The sequence below is a fragment of the Psittacula echo genome, assembly GCF_963264785.1.
Source record: "Psittacula echo genome assembly, chromosome: 10".
NCBI classification, from domain to species: Eukaryota; Metazoa; Chordata; class Aves; order Psittaciformes; family Psittacidae; genus Psittacula; species Psittacula echo.
The window spans coordinates 6,241,114-6,258,710 of record NC_137741.1 but is presented as its reverse complement, the minus strand read 5'-3'; the positions used below and the strand labels follow the sequence as shown (position 1 = coordinate 6,258,710).

General features: G+C 38.9%; 1 protein-coding gene across 2 annotated transcripts in view; it reads right to left on the bottom strand.

Annotated features, from left to right (window-relative positions):
* The window catches only part of OTUD7A (OTU deubiquitinase 7A), a gene marked incomplete at both ends in the record, with an annotated part of 42,306 nt that overhangs the window by 11,535 nt on the left and 13,174 nt on the right, over positions 1-17,597 (bottom strand). For both annotated transcript variants that reach the window (XM_080626637.1, XM_080626638.1), the window contains 5 exons: positions 5,402-5,514; positions 6,600-6,727; positions 8,237-8,338; positions 16,090-16,308; positions 17,069-17,251. In XM_080626637.1, the coding sequence (XP_080482763.1) occupies positions 5,402-5,514; positions 6,600-6,727; positions 8,237-8,338; positions 16,090-16,308; positions 17,069-17,251 (745 nt within the window). The remainder of the gene's footprint in view (positions 1-5,401; positions 5,515-6,599; positions 6,728-8,236; positions 8,339-16,089; positions 16,309-17,068; positions 17,252-17,597) is intronic.

Sequence of the window (17,597 nt, the reverse complement as noted above, 5' to 3'; positions counted from 1 at the left end):
TATGTTAAAGATGATGTGCTACTAACTTCAAGGGATGTGCTGCTGATCACTAAGTGCAATGGGGTGCTTTTCCACCCAAAAAGGGTAAAAATGAAACCTGACTTGAAATTATGGTTAAAAAAGAGGTCTTCCCACTATCATCAGTGTGCTTTGGATCAGCCCTGCAACCTTCCAGGAAACAGAAATGCCCAGCACGGTTAGAAGCTAACCTATAAAGTCTATCCTTGACAAAACAGATCATTCTTTTCTCCAGACTGCAAGAACAAACCTGTTCAATTCCTCACTTCTCTGGCTGAACATTTCCAGGCCCTTGTATGGCTTCATAAGCATTTTATAGATTTTTTGGTTTGTTATCTCCTTCCCTATTTTTCTAGTTTAACGTCATCAACGTCACTGTCACATTTTAAAGCTTTGCCTCTGCCTCAAAGACAGAAATAAACACCCTAGATGGAGGGAGACCGAAAAACGGCAGGGTTGTGGGACACAGAGCATATCAAAGACAAGAATTCACAGCTGAATGCCACTTTGAAAGATGATACACACGGAACACAGCTTCTGAGACATGACAAATGAAGGTGGGCAGCATAACCCAGACACTCTTAAATGAAGGCAGTGATTGTCCTCCTGGTGTTAGGTGTGCAGAGAACTTCCATAAATCATTGTCATTAATTTTCATTGCATGTGAATAGTTAACTGAAAAGAACTGTGTGGGTGCTGCTCTAGAGTATGTGGGACCAACACAGTAACATCCTCACAGGTCTGATGGCATCGAGCCTTTCCCTGGGACTTTATATTAAAATCTTTCACCTCAGCTTCGGAGCACAGCAGGATGGATCATTAACAGTAAGCTGATGCAGGACGTGAATTCTTGGGTCAAGCCGTGAGACACCTCTCCTTCCCTGTATCCCTCTATCACATTAGTATTTTCAGACTCCCAATCCTAAATTTTTCTTCAACTCCTCACATTATTCTTCATATCCCAGTTAATGAGGTTTCTAGAAGTGAAAGGCATGTTCCAGGTGCAGCTGTATTAGAAGGAGCTTTATACGTTTGGTCAGCTGATGTCAAGCCTGACTGCCCATGAAGTCCAAATTTCCACTGGGCTTTCTTCACTCTTCAGTATCACATCACCAAGTCACTTAGATCACTATTTATGATCATATTTGCACATTTAAAAATCATTCTCTTCTGTTACACATCTGTTTTCCATTGCTCATTTTCATAGACACACAGGGAGCTCTGGAGGTCACATCTGCAACACCCCTGTTCCAGCAGGGCCATCTACAGCCAGGTTCTCTGTAGTGGGACACTGCCCTTCTTTTCTTTGGGTGGGGAATAAACGATATATTGCATTGACTGAAGGAAACGAGAAAGCTTCAAGTTCCAATTTTTGTTTCTCAGGCAGAAATGACATACAGGAAAGAGTTTTGAAGGCATGTAATACAAGAAAACAGCTTTCCACACGTTATTGTTATTTTGTATTTAATTGTGTGGGAATACAAGTTTTTGTGTAAAACATGTTCTGTGGCATGTGAGATGCAACCATCTGTCTCAACTAGGAAGTATCCTGAATTCAAGATTTGTTAAATAAGGAAAACCCAATCACTATGTAGGTATTAGTAATTCTAACATGACATGATTCTGTTTCCTCCTTTGCCTTGAATTTTCTCTCTTCTGGAGGCTGTGGGGTATCAGTTTTCAGATCTGAAGGGCTGCATGAACTCACAAATCTGAATCTCCACAGCAATTGGATTATTTCCAGGCTGTGTTTGGCTTAGCTTGATTTACATCAACTGAAAAGAGGCAAGATGAACAGACGTACTGGCCAGCAGAAACTTCAGCTGATAAGCAGATGATGTACTGTTATAATGAACCTTTTTCTTTAGGCATCCTTGTAACATAGGTATACAGTTACAATGGGACAGCACTCCTACAACAGACAACCAGATCAAATAAAAATAGTTTTAAAGCAATGCCTTTGTTCAATGAGCTGTACTAAATTCTCTACAAGATGAGGGTCTCTGATGGCCACAGTAGTTTTGTATGAAGAATTGTATGTTCAAATACACTGAATACCTAACACAGTCCCAAAGCTCAGAGATTACATGCATTTGAGAGGCACCTCCTGTTTAAATGTTCTGGGTTTCTGCCTTAAATAAATCTCTAATGATATACAGGAAGATTACGGCAGCATTCCCTCCATTCTTCCCCATGTACAATCACCTGACTTTAGGAATAGGATAGTGCCAAGGGCATATGAGGCAGGTAGCTAGAAGCTGACAGATAATACTAAATAAGAATACCATCCACTTTCAAAATCTATATTAGCTCACACCATGACATCTAGCTTTCAGCTCTGCTAGGTTTTCAGGAAGTGAATAACTGTGATATTCAATGTCACACTAGAACAGGCTTTGGAATCTCTGACAACAGTCTGCAAAATGAAGGAATGGACTGGAATTGTCTCTTCAGCAGGACTGAAGTAGTTAGGTGCTTAACAAAACCAGAGGGTACAAGACATTTTCCTTTTTCCAGAGCAGTTCCCCCAGGCCAACACTCCTGGGTTTGCTTGGAAACGGAGATAAATGAAACAAGTGCATTAATCTCAAATTTTTAACATTTACAGGGAAGATGTGCGTATCTCTTTCAAAACAAGAATCTGCTTCATAGTTACCGAGCTGGCTCGGCTCTAGTGCTTGAAGGATTTTATATGTTGAAAAGAAGAACTGAAGAACCACTTTTTTCTGTGTTCCCTTTTTCCCCAGCTTCCAAGCCTCAGAGCAAGAGTGCTCTCAAAGGAGGAATCTTTAGAGACATAGCAACAACTGCTGATCTCCTTTGCATGTAGTTCACTCAAAAATAATTCAGAGGAACTTGCAGGTGAATGAGGCAGCAGAATCCCAGACATAGCCTTGTCACTGAATTCTTTTGAAGCTGATACAACTTCTGATACTTCAGCCAATTCTGACACCAAAGGAGAACGTTTCATCTACAATTCAAAGACTAAATGGCAAGCTTTCTTAATACAGCACCTAACTAGAGAACGCAATATATCCCATCTCAAAACCAGGATTTCGATATTCCTTTTCCATCTCATGGGTACATTAAACTCAGAAAAATAATTCATTCTGTCACATTCATTCTGTCTTTGAAATGACTGTAAAGAGAAATACATATTTACACTTTTAATAGGCTAGGTTTCTTGCCTGATTTCTGTATCACTATTTTAAAAGAAACATTAACTATTGTCTATTTACCCTTACTTTATTTTGACTGGCAAAAAGATAAATGCAAACCCTGATGAGAACATTTAAAACCAAATTAAATCAACTTTAAGTACTAGTGATACTACTCCCTGTATAAGTGTCTGTTGATTTACTGGCAAATGTACCATTTGAGGATATCTCTGGCTGGCAGATACCAAAACTACATAGTACATGAAATGTACAGAAGCAAACAGACAGAATAAGGCCAGAAAGTGTTAGTGGTGAACAGAAATGTGAACTGAACTGCATTAGAAGACGAGAGCATATCAACAGGGAAATATCAACAAACATAGGAAACCAACTAGAGAGTAAAAGGAAACCAATCTGTAGGGGGGTTTCTTTCGCCTCAAAATCAAGGAAAATGAGACACATCATGGCTGAGAATTTTCTAAATTATGTCCTCCTGCACGAGTAGATGTACCCATCCCTGACAGGGTTAATAGGAAAGTGTAATATTCTTTTCAAAGCCCAGAGAATGTTTTCTAAAGATGTTATCATTCTTATTGCGCCATATCCCTTATTTTGCCAATTACCACCACATGCCATTTTCTCCAAGGGACTACAGTAGCTAGAGAAAAGTATGCACTGAATAAACCACCACTGAATATTTTTGGTGATAAACACTGAACATAAACCCTGAAGTTTCTGCCTTCTTAAAGCTCGTCAATAATCTTGTACTTTGGAATCAACTGCACTGGAAGTGAGGGATATTTTAATGTACCAGATGCTTAAAGCAGATTCTATATGTGGATTGGGGTATTTCAATGTTGTAAGTACTATTTCATCCCTAACTTCCACCCTCCCTTCCCCACAAATGTATTTCTATCCATTTTTTCCAACACCTTCTACACATCTAAACTAAACACATGTTTATCAGATTATCTGGTACTGTTTATAATAAGATAATTGACTAGAATGCTATTGAGTATGATACAAAGCACACATACTAAGCTGGTCTTCAAGAAAACACACTCTTTCCTTGCTTGCCCTGTTAGCACTGGGTACTAACTGCCAAACATTGCAACTTCACAGAGTGTAATTAAAGTCCCTGCCATCAGCCACACTCCCATGGAATCAACATAGATCAACAGATGTGAAATTAGGTAAGAAAAGCATCTGATGTGGCTTCTTAGAAATACAGACATACCCTACGCAGAGCCTTCCACCAACACTGACTTTTACCAGGAGGACAGTGAATCAGATTAATTTGATATAAACCTCCCCACAATCCTTAAATAATTCTTGCATTTGAGAGAACTGGTTTTGTTACAGGGGTTTAATAAAAGCTTGAATAGTCAAAAAAAGGGCAACTGTTGCTTTCAGTGCAATATTAATTACTGTAATTTTTAGGTGAACTTCTTTATAACTATTCAAAGATTGAAGTAGCACACTGATTTTTCAGAAGGGCTTCAAGAGACTACAAAACATAACACAATATTCCACTTCCTGATTAAAAAGGCACTACATCCAAATATTTAATCTTTAGCTTTAATACCAAAAAAATAACTTTTTTGCCCTTCTATGTTTGGGATTAGCAGCATTTTAAAAGCAGAAAATGTGAAGAGTTACTTGGTGACTTGCCCTCAAAAAAAAATCTCTCAGAATATTTTGTCTTTGAATTATAAAGCTAAATATGTATGAATATGAGAAGGCGGCTTTAAAGCTGTGCTAATGCACAGAAAATGTGATATCTGGGCACAAACTACTTTCTTCCAGAATGCTGTTAGAAGAGGTGATGTTACTCTCTCATCCCGTATTTTAGTGAAAACATCTGAGCAGTGGCTGTCTTCCTGCTAAACCTGTCCCAAAGACCTTTGTATCTTCAGAGGAACAAGGCGCTTCATCTCCTTGAAATGCTGTTGCTGACATGCTGGTTCCAGAGACCCACAAATTAGGATTAACAAAATCCAGATTCTTGGATGCAAAGTAACCTCAGGTTAGTGTGGTAGCTGTACAAGGAAAATTAATCAAAACACTAGATATTATAATGGGATGTTTAGATTGTTATATTCTACCATGAAAAAAAAAATCTGAAAAGACAGTTTGACGGTCCTAGGAACTTCTTCCTTCATTTGTGCTGTATTGCCTTCCTATTGGGAACAAAACTAAAGGATTTTGTCATACTCTAAACTTACCCACCACCAGTGCCTCCATTTTTGCTGAAATGCGTACGAGGCTCACTCGATGCCAGTTTAAGCAGTTCATTCCACTCCCGTTCCCATTCTTCTTCTGTATACACTAAACCTGACTATGGGAGAGAATGAAATACCTTTACCGTTATGCTAGTACAAAATGTAAGCAGAGTTATGCAGTAGTGTTTATGACTAACTTATTTTGAGCTGCATACATGATGCAGTTCAGTATCTTGGACCATTAACGGTTCAACATTTCTATTCAAGTGAAAGATTATTAACTTCTGAAAAAGTTCTAACCCACTGACTGCACACTGGATTTCATTTCTAGATGTGGGTCTGCTGCTGCCAGCACAGTGCTCCACTATTGCAGATACAGTTATTTATACCCATAAGAATTCTTTGCAAGCACGGTTAGCGTGCTTCAGTGCCCATGTCTGGAGGTTTGCTTTCTTCCCCAGTATCCTGAACTACTATGAATGCCCTCCTTAGCAGGCAAGTGATGCTTGATGCTTTCTTCCCCTGTTCAAGAGCAGCAAGGGTATGTAACACTTCTGTGCCCCTGTGTTTTCAGGTAGCCTGAAGTAGCCAAGTCAGTCACAGCTCAGCCATATTCTCACTGAATGCTGGCTACAAAGGAGTCACAAATCTTTAAGCATATTCACTTGACTGCTTTCAGGGTTACCCCTGGAACTGGCTTTTCTAGCCACTGTGTAGGCACAGACATCTTCAGAAAATAATATGTGCTGAAGTACAGCTTTCAGTTGACAATCAAACCAAATCTACAGATGATTTAAGTTAAGAAACATCCCCTCAATATTTGGTCACAGCTCTAACTATCCTAATTTTCCATTCTGGGGAATTTTTCCTAAATGGGATTTTCTTGGTTTTGTGGATTTCATCCATTCATTTTGTAATGTTTGTGATAGCTGTATTATACGTTCAGTTTTTTAGCCCAAATTTTTCTACAGGTTCCAAACTCATCTTAGACCTCTGTAAGCATAGAACTGTACATATTTATGTTCACAAAGCTACAAATACCTTTGCATTCCAATACAAAAATTCCAAATACAAGTATCTCTTTCCTCATGCAAAATGAAAGCACAAGACATTTAATAGCAATTAAAACTCACACCAAACTTCAGAGGAATGGTTTTGGCCCTAAATGATATTAACAAGATTATCTCCAGACCATACAGACCTCCTTATTCTGCTGTGTCTGTTGCCATCTCCATCTTCTTTTCAGTGCTTCCCTTTCAGCTCCGCTTCTCATCATCGTATAGAGTGCTTTACGTAGAACAAGGTCCCGGTCATGAAATCCCCACATCCCTAAAGAAGCACAAGATGACATTCAGCTTTCAAGAAGCTACAGTGTAATAGAAATATTAAGTACTAATACAATTAGTACTGCTCTATTAGCAAAAGAAGCATAGCTTATACATTATTTAAGATTCTCCTTGGCAAATAATTCACTCACTGTTTTTATGGCTTCCTAAAGAGTCAATATAGATAAGTTAATGAGTAACAAGAGGGAATGCTATCAAAGTTTAAACCTTGATTAAGGAATGACTAAGGGTTTGAGTTGTTTCAGTGTTTGCTTGCAGGCAGCTTCAACTTTGCTGCAAGCAATGGAATATTCAGTGCACAGGTTGGTCTTAGCTGTAGTTGCCAACAGATCTTGCAGACACAAGAATGCTAATGACAACTGCAGGCACTTCTGTGACTTGCAGATGATGCCAACACCCAAAGGCCTCTAACTCTTACAACAGCATGATGGTGCATTTCCTTTGGCTTCAACATCCAAATAAAGAAACAAGCATTCAAAATGATTGAAAGTCTAAAAATACAACCAGCCAGAGGCTTTAAGCTCATTTTAAAATAAGGAAACATCTTCATGTGATCACAAAGAGCAACCTATAACGAAAGTGAGCAGAGCTCTCCACAAGGCATGCACCCACAGCCAGCCACGGTTCAGTTCCCTTATGGGCAGCTGTTGATATTAAACACATTTAAGACTTTGAACAACAAAATACCCCAAGCATTTGCTGTAGCTAGTACACCATTCCCCCTAAATCAAAATGGACAAGGAAGGCTCCTTGGAAACAGCAAAAGCTCTTTTCTTATTACTGCTTTCAAAATGAAGAGTCTCTTCAAAATACTAAAAATCCCAGTGTTTTTTAGAAAGCCACCTTTTGGAGTCCCATTGGTGGAAGATTTTAGCAACTGCAACAAAACCAATAAGTTTCCTCATAGCAGGTTAGGATAGAGAAGGCGTATCAAAGACTTTCAACTTCACAGGTTTCTATTTGATTTGAAGAAGGGCTTCAAAGATCTTGTATTTATGATTAATTCACTGGAAATTTTTCTAACTCACCCTAAACTCTGTTTCCCATATGCTTCAGCTCTACAAGGAGCCAACAGAGGTAATAGCTAGATATTGCACGCTTGAAGACAGCAAGAGAACTGTTTAACACAAGTCAGAGCACAAATGCAATTCCTTGCCAACAAGGACAATCATGCAGAAGCACTGGGAATTTGCCTGCTCCAGAGCTATTAGGTTAGGCTCTGTAAGGACAATGCAAATCACTGGTGTTTATGATACATGGTTTTTGATACTGTTCCAATTACACTCTTTTACAACCTGATAAAACTTTTTTAATTTTCTCTTTCAAGCATGCCTAAAGCAAACAATTAAATGAAATTTGAAGACTATACTGCTCCAGAACCAGGCTTTTAAGGAAAGTCTTTGTATCTCAAGTGTTCCTGAGCTTTTTCTGGGGATAGAGAAAAGTGGTAAATATTTTTGCCAGGAAGTTTCATGTACAGCCTCACACTTACCTAAAGATGCAGCATGCAAGAGGCAGTTTCCATCACCGGTTGTAGCTAAGGGAAGAAGACGTTTGCAGCTTGTACACACTGTGGACCACCAATTCAATCGTCCTGAAAAGAAAGCCTCTATTAAACTGATGGATACTAGAACAGGATGTGTACTGTGTACAGGCATATAGCGATGCTGAGGTTGAAAGTTAATCATGAACATCCTTTCTGCCATGTAAACTTAAATGTAACATCAGAAATGAAAACTGAAAAGTTGGAAAGAAGAGCAGACAAACTGTTCTCTATATTAACTTGGAATAAACCGAAAACCCCTTTCATTAATTGGCATCTTCCATTCTCATCTGCTGCATTCAGGGGTGGATTTCCAAGGAGTTCATTACCTAAATACCATTATGAGTCTTGGTATCAGTTCCCAAACATAACTGACATTGGCCTCCCGCAGACAGATGACAGTTTATGTTACAGCAACAAAGTCTCAAGAGACATTATATTTATGTGTTAATCAAGATAATGAATGTTACCATTAAGTAAAGTACTATTGTTACAATCAGGTGGATTGTTTCAACAGCTGATTCTCTTCTCATTTACCATAGAGTAAATCATTATTAGACCTACTAAAATCAACAGCTATGCTACCAGGGAATTTAAATGAGGCCAAAGGCATAGCTCTGGTGTAGGATAGCATGTGGCTTTTCTCTCTGAGAACACTTATAGAACCACTTATCTACCACTGATATGTGACGCATGTTTTACAGATCATAAACCAGAGATGGACTGACAAGAGGACAGATACTTGGTGTACCCAGATGAAGCAAATGAAGCCATGAAGAATATCAGTGCCAAAGCCAGCACCGGAAATAGAGAATTCCTGGCACACAGGTTGCCATGTGGCACTTAACTGAAGCGCTAAGTCTTGATTAATGGGTCATGTAACATTTCTAATCTAATGTGACTAATTGTATATCATCTTGGGGGATAAGGACAAGCAGATGATTAACAATAAGGAGTAGAGCTTGTGTATTTCCCAAGACTTTTGGACAGTCTCTGGGTAATGCACAATTGAATAATTGAATGAATAATGCAATAGGCAGCTTGTGGTGACTCCTTTTTTTGTCCTCTTCTACAGACTTCTCTCCCCTCAATTCCTTTACTTACAAGCTGAAATAGTGCAGGCAGTCTTGTGTTAAAGGTAAAATCCCCAAAACAGAAACAGGTTCATGCATGGAAAGAACTTCTCCATTGATAAGCTTCCATTACAAAGTTATACTGGTTTACTTGTAATGACAGGTAATACATATTGTGCCAAAACCCAGTATAGTGATACTTTAACATGTGACCCCAACCCCTTGTTCTGGGTACAGAGAAATATGTAATTGCATTCCATCGGTGAATATGGGTTGAGAGGTTACCATGCTGTAAAGATGCACAACAGATAATAACTAAGCACATTTGGTAATCCTCATATGATTTTAGCAACCAGCTTGTAAATGCCCAACATCTCATACTAGGCTTAATGAGTTCTAAATTAAATATGCATTAAAGCTTTGTTTAAAGCACTATTGGACAGCCTTTGGGAAAGATAAATCTGAAATAACAAGTTAACATTTTTAGCAACTCCTGTGTCTGTGGGCTGTGAAATAACAACTTGCCACCTGCTTTTTGCAGAATGCTTCGGTGGTATCAGATTCAGTAATAAGTTATACCAAGGCACTGCTTAAAGAAGAGTTACAAGACCTAAAGCAGAAAGACCTTAGGGCTTAAGGGAATAATGAGTGGTATTGTTTTGCTGATGAACCAGCAGTTATTGGTAATAAAAGTCAAAGTCTGGTGTTTAGGAACCTTTGGAATAACAGGAGTTTTCTATAAAAGTGATCTGCTTTCAAACAGATTATGCAAAAATATGTTTGTGGGCTTGGTTAACATCACAAAGCTTATGGCTGACTACAAAGTTAGCAGAAATGCATTGGATTATAACAAAAAATGCAGTGCATTTTCATTTTTCAGATCTAGTGGTTATAGTGGATCCCTTTAGGGAAACAACAGGGAAGTGGAGCTTGAATGAAAACCAGAACAGTTCTTCCTCAGGCTGATTTCTGTCTGCTTTGGTAAGATGATATTTATGGACAAACTAGACCCATTTCTCACTCTTTGCTGGACTCCTGCTTGATCTTGATTCTTACTTGCTTACAAATCTATTGAATCTTAAAAAAAAAAATTAAAATTTCAAGAAATCAATCTGTTGTTTTTATAGCAAAAAAAAACCAAAACCCAGCCCTCTGAGAATTAACATAGCCACATTCCAGTAGATTAAAATTTGATCTTAATTTTAGATCAAGATTGAAAGTCCTATCCAGGTCTATGACTGAACAACATACAATCAGAGGCAGACACAAGCATACACAATATTGCTCTTTCTCTGCATGATACTGAAGATTTGAGGTGAAAACTCAAAAGTAATGTTAACAGAATCTAGTATCCTCCATGGCTAAAGACTGTGAACCATTGCTGTATTCTGATACTATCCTAGTTGTGCACTGCATAGTGTGCATCAGACTTCACATAATACAAAGCGAGTATTGGCTCCCCATCCTCATTTGCAGGGCCCAACAAGAGTCAGTCAGTCTGATACACAAACAGGTATGTATCTGGTATTCCATGCAGAGAAGGTAAGCTGAATCTCAGAGAGTTAATGTTCAAGTATAATTAATAGACATTAGAAAGTTTTGTTATTTTCATAAGCTTCCATATTGTATTACAAGCCGCAAGTGTATTGTTTCTTGATGCAAGATTTATAGGAGTAAATTTCCAGGGAGGATTCTAGATGGCTATTTGACCTGAATGGCTCAAAAAGAAGGCCACAGAGAACAGAGAATGCATTCAAATATTAACAAGAGCCAAGTTTGGCTTCTGATATCAGCCCCTGATGCCTCCTGCACTGGTACTAGTGAAGTTAAGAAAGCATTTAGCATCATGCCCTCTGTGTTTACTGAGGTCCACTATGAAGTATTCATTGCCCAAGCATGCACAAGGTTGGTGATACACAGACAAACCAACCAAATTCAAAACAAACAGGAGGTTACATGATGCTAAAGAACATAGCATCTTTGTAGAAACTCTGCATACATCCTTCGCTCCCTCTTAATTTTCTCCTGTCTATGTCTTCTTTTCTCTGACTTCGGCTTCTAAGAAACTAAGACTTATGATTTCTTCTGGTAGAATTAACCACTAAAAGGTTACACTTAAGCAAGCAGCAACTTAATATAACTCTCTCTTGACAGGGGAAAAGGAGATGCTACCAAGGTTGAGCCCCTCCTCAAGCTCCCTCTGAGTGTGGCTGAATTTTCACTGCAAAGCTAGATCACACACCATGGCCTCCAAGGCAAACAGACAGTTTTCCATGGGAAGTCTGTAGCATTTAATTAACAATATTCACATTGCAAGTTTTTCTTCTATGGAAATCTTACAAATGAGATGACTGCTTATTGCCATGAAATCTGTAAACGCTTGCTCACAAATAGGTTTGACACTGGCAGAGGTAAATATAAAAAAAAATCAGTGGTACAATCTTAAGAGACAGCTTGCTGACACAAGCTCAGCTTCCTTAGGAAACTAAGCTAAAACCTGCCTTCCTTTCATTTCCCCAGCACACTGTATTACCAGATATCCACTCTCATCCACCCCCCAAGATGAGCACGTCACCAAATAACATTTTCAGCTTCCAAAGTAAGTCTAATTCTGGACACCCCACATCTTCTCCAAAGCAGTGATTCACCCTGAACACTCAGTAATTCCCCCTTCCCCCCTGGAATCCAACAGCAATAGCTGCTCTGGGTGCACAGAGGACCAGCTGGTGAAGGCAGCCGAGGATTACTCAGCCCACTTGGAACAGTCAGACAATCAGCAACAGGGGCAGGAACCCCAAATCCAGATTTCAGTAGAGCTACTTCCTCACTTATGTGTTTCTGACATGACTATAGCTAAGAGGATTTTTTTAATTTTACTTTTAGTCCTTCCATACATTAAACATGTACTTGCAAGTATTGACATGAAGAAAATTACAAGAACAGATTTTCTGCATTGGGCTTATATTAATCTTTCCATGACTTTTTAAATAAGGGAAGAAATAAAGCATTTACCAATACATTTTCTGTACTTCAAAGAAAGCACCTTCTTGTAGGAGCTCTCTCTTTTATTCTAGGTGATGGAATCAGCTTTGCAGTAGCATCTGCAAAGCTATTCATATTTACTGGTGTCCTTGAAATGTAACGTAGAGCTGTGCACGTAGAAATAAGTGAAGCTGAGCAATCACGTAAATGCTTCTCTTTTAGCCTGATGCATAAGCAACACAGACTTTGTCGCAGGAGCAAATCAAAGACCATAAAATAAGATGGCACAGAAATACATGACTAGGCCTAACTGGCTGCAGATGACTGACACTGAATTCAGTGACCTGCAGGTCACACCAGATCCAGCATTACCGGTTTTGTTTGTGTCTTTCCTAACCTGAGGCAGACAGTTTTCTATGGCATTATTGCATTTCATCCTACTCTGAGATACAGTATTTGTCATTCATATTAGAACTGAATTACATAAGTATGCATTTCAGAGCTTGGATATCAGGAAATTAATACAGTTCTCTTGTAATTACAACAGTTGCTACCCCAGTACCCTGCATATACTATGTGAAAACCTGTTAAAAATCCTGGGATAAGAAAATATTTCTACAACCTGAAAAGGCATCAGTTTTTCTTTAATGAATCTTAATTTTTTACAGTTTAAAATCAAGCATTTTCAAAATTCTGGTGGATTTGGTGTTGTGAAACCCAGGCTTAACAATGTAGTAATTTTTATTTTGCCTGTATCTGTATAAAATGCTTCATAGAAGACACAAACCTGAGCACAGAAAGAAGAGTGAAGAAAAGCAATATTCTTGAATGTTCATATAGCTTCCTTTTAATTTTTGTATTGAATTGCATTCCATCACTGCAATAGAAACTTTTTTCTTTTCATTATAAACACTGTGTTAGACCAGCAATTCTTCTGCTGGGTTCTTTTGAACTCATCAGTACAACAGAAGTTTTTGTATTATCCCTTTGTCAGCCTAAAACTCAACATGTATATAATGAAAATGCAGCAAAATACTTAGAATTATAAAATCCCTTTCACACACGACTTCATTTGACATGATCAGTATCTGAGCCATTCTCCATCAAAACACCACACTGATGACTGTGAAAGTGCTCACAGATCAGTCTGCGCATTACTTTCATGCTGACCCCACTCCAGTTCAGGCAATAACGAGCACCTGAGTTCTAAGATGCACAAAACCCCCAAACATCTTTATGAATGTGGTAAATTCCATCCTCTAAGAGACATACTTAGAAAGCAGTCACACAGAGTGGAGTACACACTGGAGCAGCAGTAAATTCTACCTCCTCTATCTGGGCCTCTCTTTCCTTTATCATCTCACACAGCATTTCTGAGTAAATCAGGAAATCTGCCCTGAGTTTCTCTACAGATAAGATGTAACCTGATCATTCTTTCACGTGGAGATGTAATGGTAGAAAGTGCCTAAGCATATAAAACGTAAATATAAAAATCTTACAGGCTTTTATAGGCATACAGCCCCTTCAGACAACACACATGGCAGTCTGTTAATAATGACTACATTTTGGGAGTAGCAAACTGCTCGATGTTCCTAACAAAGTTCCTCCTCCTTTTGCCTAATCAGCTGGGGGTTTTTTTCCCCTTTCTCTTGAAATTCATGCCCATAAACTGAAGCACACACCTCTCTCTTTTCCTTTAATGATATCAAGAACCTCAGCTAAAGCAGCTGCTGTCCTTCATGGGGTTTGGTTTGGTTTGAGATAGATTTTAGGCCCTTTGCTTGGAATGCACCTTATCTGTTAATTATTTTAAGCTGTAGTCAAACTGGGCCCTGTTAGTAGAAGACAATAAAATGTCTAATGCTAAGTGACTTTCCTATTAATTCACTCTTTTAATTTCACACAACAATATGTCTAAAAGAGTCAGGAAATGAAAGGAACGGAGCATCTTTGTACCTAAAATAGAGACAAAAGGTCAGTTTACACCAAGTCTTACATTATTTCCTTAAACATCCACTGTTTGATCTGTTTAACTTACTTGAACTGAAGAACTGTTTCCCAGGAAGTTCCAGTTTATTTCAATGAGATGCTCACATGAGTAAACTAGGCCTATGGAGGCTACAACAATACCTGCAATAAAACCCCTGAGCACTTCAAATAGTCAAACACACTTCTTCCCAGGATGCAAGAGGCTCTAGGGAGGAAGGGAATTCTCCAGCCTGAGTCTAATTATTGCCTTAATTGAAGTAATGTGAAGAAAAGACTACCTGATGTATTCCAATTTTCAGAGAGATTTGAGGGAGGAATGCTGAGAGGCAGCAAATTAAGTAGTTTCTGCAGCCCTAATTCAAGTTCAAAGCTAGCCAGATCTGTATGAATTAGAAGATGTCAGCTCTAATTCAAATATTCCCTGATTTTAAGGTCAGAAAACCACCACGATTCTCTAGTTTTCAATCATGCATTAACTGACTGTAAAGGCTGTAATTCCACAGAAGTGGGTAGATCACCAATGGTACTGTACCAAGGTATTTTCTGATAGCCCATGGGAACTGGGAGTGTTTGGCAGAGGTGCCAGAGGAAGAGCCATCCTGGTTTCTCCCTGTCCTTTTTGTGTTAGATGGTTCCTAGAGAAACCAGATATATTTTCTTGATAGATGGAGTATAAAAACTTCATCTTTAAGTACGTAAGCATGAGTTTTCTCCTTTTTCCAGAAGAGGCCTTCAGGATTCTGTTTGTGTTTCTTGTTTGGTTTTGTGTTGTTATTTTCCCCTCAAATATTTACTATTTAATGCTATTATATCTGTCTTGCTTTTCAAATACCAAAGTCAAAAAATGAATACCTGACAATACATGGTAAGTAGTCGGTGTGACCCCAGATTAGCAGAGGTCCTGCCTTAACCCTGTGATGCAGTGCCCTGATCAAGAACAAGCACCATCTGAACGCACAGAGCACGATTACAGACTGATTTTCAAGGATGAGCTCTCAGATGAGCACTCAGCGTCACATGAGCCAGTAAGAGCAATCAACAGGAAAAGGCAACTGGCTGTTTGATATCCCACAGGCAGCCATGAAGTCTGATTTTGTAACTCCTTGTGTCTTCAGAATTGGGCATTTCACTATATATTCATTTCACAGTTCATTAATACACTTGCTGCTTCATAAGGCATAAATACTAATTTTAAATACATTTCTCCATATCCTTCAAAGCTGACTTAAAACCTCAAACTACTAATAAATCTGAATTAAAATTCATTTCAAATGTCTTCACTTTTTCCTCATGGCAACAATCAAGTATTACTTTTAAATTCTTTAGTTTCATATTACAAAAATAATAATTAATACATAACACACATATTTTAATCCTATTTTCTCAAGCTGCAACAGAACTTGAAGAAGTTTCTTTGTTAGTCATTGCAATGTAATTTCCTCAGGAGAACTGGAAGTATCAACCTCTCCCAACCACCCAGGCTCATGCCCTTCTCTACTATGGGACTTCCCCATCAGTCTGCCTTCCTCCCTCAATTTCTTTGCTTCATTAAATAAATGCGACAGTTTTCTCTAATACGGTTCTAAAGAAATAGAGGATCAGGGTATGTGTCATTGTGCAAAGAGCACAGTATTTGCTTTTACTCTCTGGCATTTATTTCCCATGCAGAATGTGCAAGCTCCAGAAATGAAGCATGATTAGAAATGTCAACCAAAATGTCAGATTACCCAGCTGCTGACACCTGAAGTTTTTACCCACCTGCTTGCTCCAAAGCAACCATCGTTGCCTGCTCAATTAAGTCACGCTCAATGAAGCTTCTGAAGTCTTCACTGTACACGCTAAGGTCTGGCAGTTGGAATGTGTAGATGGGCATCTCCAAAGGAAACTGTTCGTTGCTGCACTCATTTGCTACATGTGATCGAGCAAGGGAGACTATGGCTGAGCTGGCATGAGAAATACCTCTGGAAAGACGCTTTTCTGTAGAGAAAGCAAAGAGATAGTCTGGCCTGTAAGACTACATAAAAGACCAGTCAACACCAAGGCTGGCAAGTGCCTGCTCACTTGGTTGTGAACTACACTTCTTTGATACATGAGTATATTAAAAATAATGCATTCCAACAGTCTGAGATGGAGATCCGAAATAAAACCTACTAAAGGTCTGCAAACAAAAAAGCAAATGGTAACGTTTACCATCCTGTGCTAGAAATCAACTGTGAAAGGTACTGACTCATTTTTCTTAAGGTTTCAATTTCTGTTTGGCAGAGGACAGAAGCTGTCCTTTCTTCTGTGGAACCAAGAAAGGACAGAATTTTAAAGCTGAATGCTATTCATAGATTCACCCTAATCACACACTGAAGGAATGCAAAGACTGAAAAATTAATTTCATTTCTTTTTTAACCTTTTTTTGGTCTCAATAAGCACAGAAAACCACCTACAGCAGTGCTCTATAAGAGCCCCTCATTAATTCCTTTTATATGTACCATAGGACTGCTTGGGGACAAAGTATTTTTGTACTTTCATCACACATTAAAAATAACTTGCAGAACCAATGCAAAGCTCATGTCAAGTCAAACATGTGAAATACAGGCTCTAGCAGCAGCTTTGTGAATGCCATCACAGTGACACCATTCATAGGCTGCTGGCAAATGACTTCCAGCTCCCTGCAGACAAGCACAACTCGCAAGCAGACAAGCTAGAAAGCTGCTTGCCCATAGAAGTCCTGGAGCACTGCTCTTACCTTGAGCAATGTCATCCTGCCTTTGCAGGCAGGGCCGCTCTGTCTTTGTCACCTGGGGAGGCTGCTCTGGCTCCTGCTGCTTGTGGTATCTGCCCTCGTTGAATGCCTGTGGCAGGTTGGCCGTGTGTACCTGTCGGAGCTGCTCATAGTCATTCAACGCTGCTGTCAAGTCCCAGTTTTTGCCTGCCAAACAGCAAAAGGACATTCTGCTTACATCTGTATGTGATCACATTGATAACCTGGAAGCCATCTTTGTATGTGCTTAAAATATAAACCTAAATAGAGAAATCAATCTTAATTAAATCATCAGCAAGGAAACAGAGGCTCTTTGGATAAAAGATTTTACAACCACTCATCCTCCAACAGAAATGCAGACTTGACAAACACCTTGAAAGTACACAGCAAATGGACAGAGACAGAAATCCACTTACTTCTTTTTTTAATTCATAGTTTAGTTTTCTTTATACCATCATTGGAGAAGACCTCAGGGAAGCTCTTGTCTAACCTCCTGCTCAAAGCAGGGTTAGCT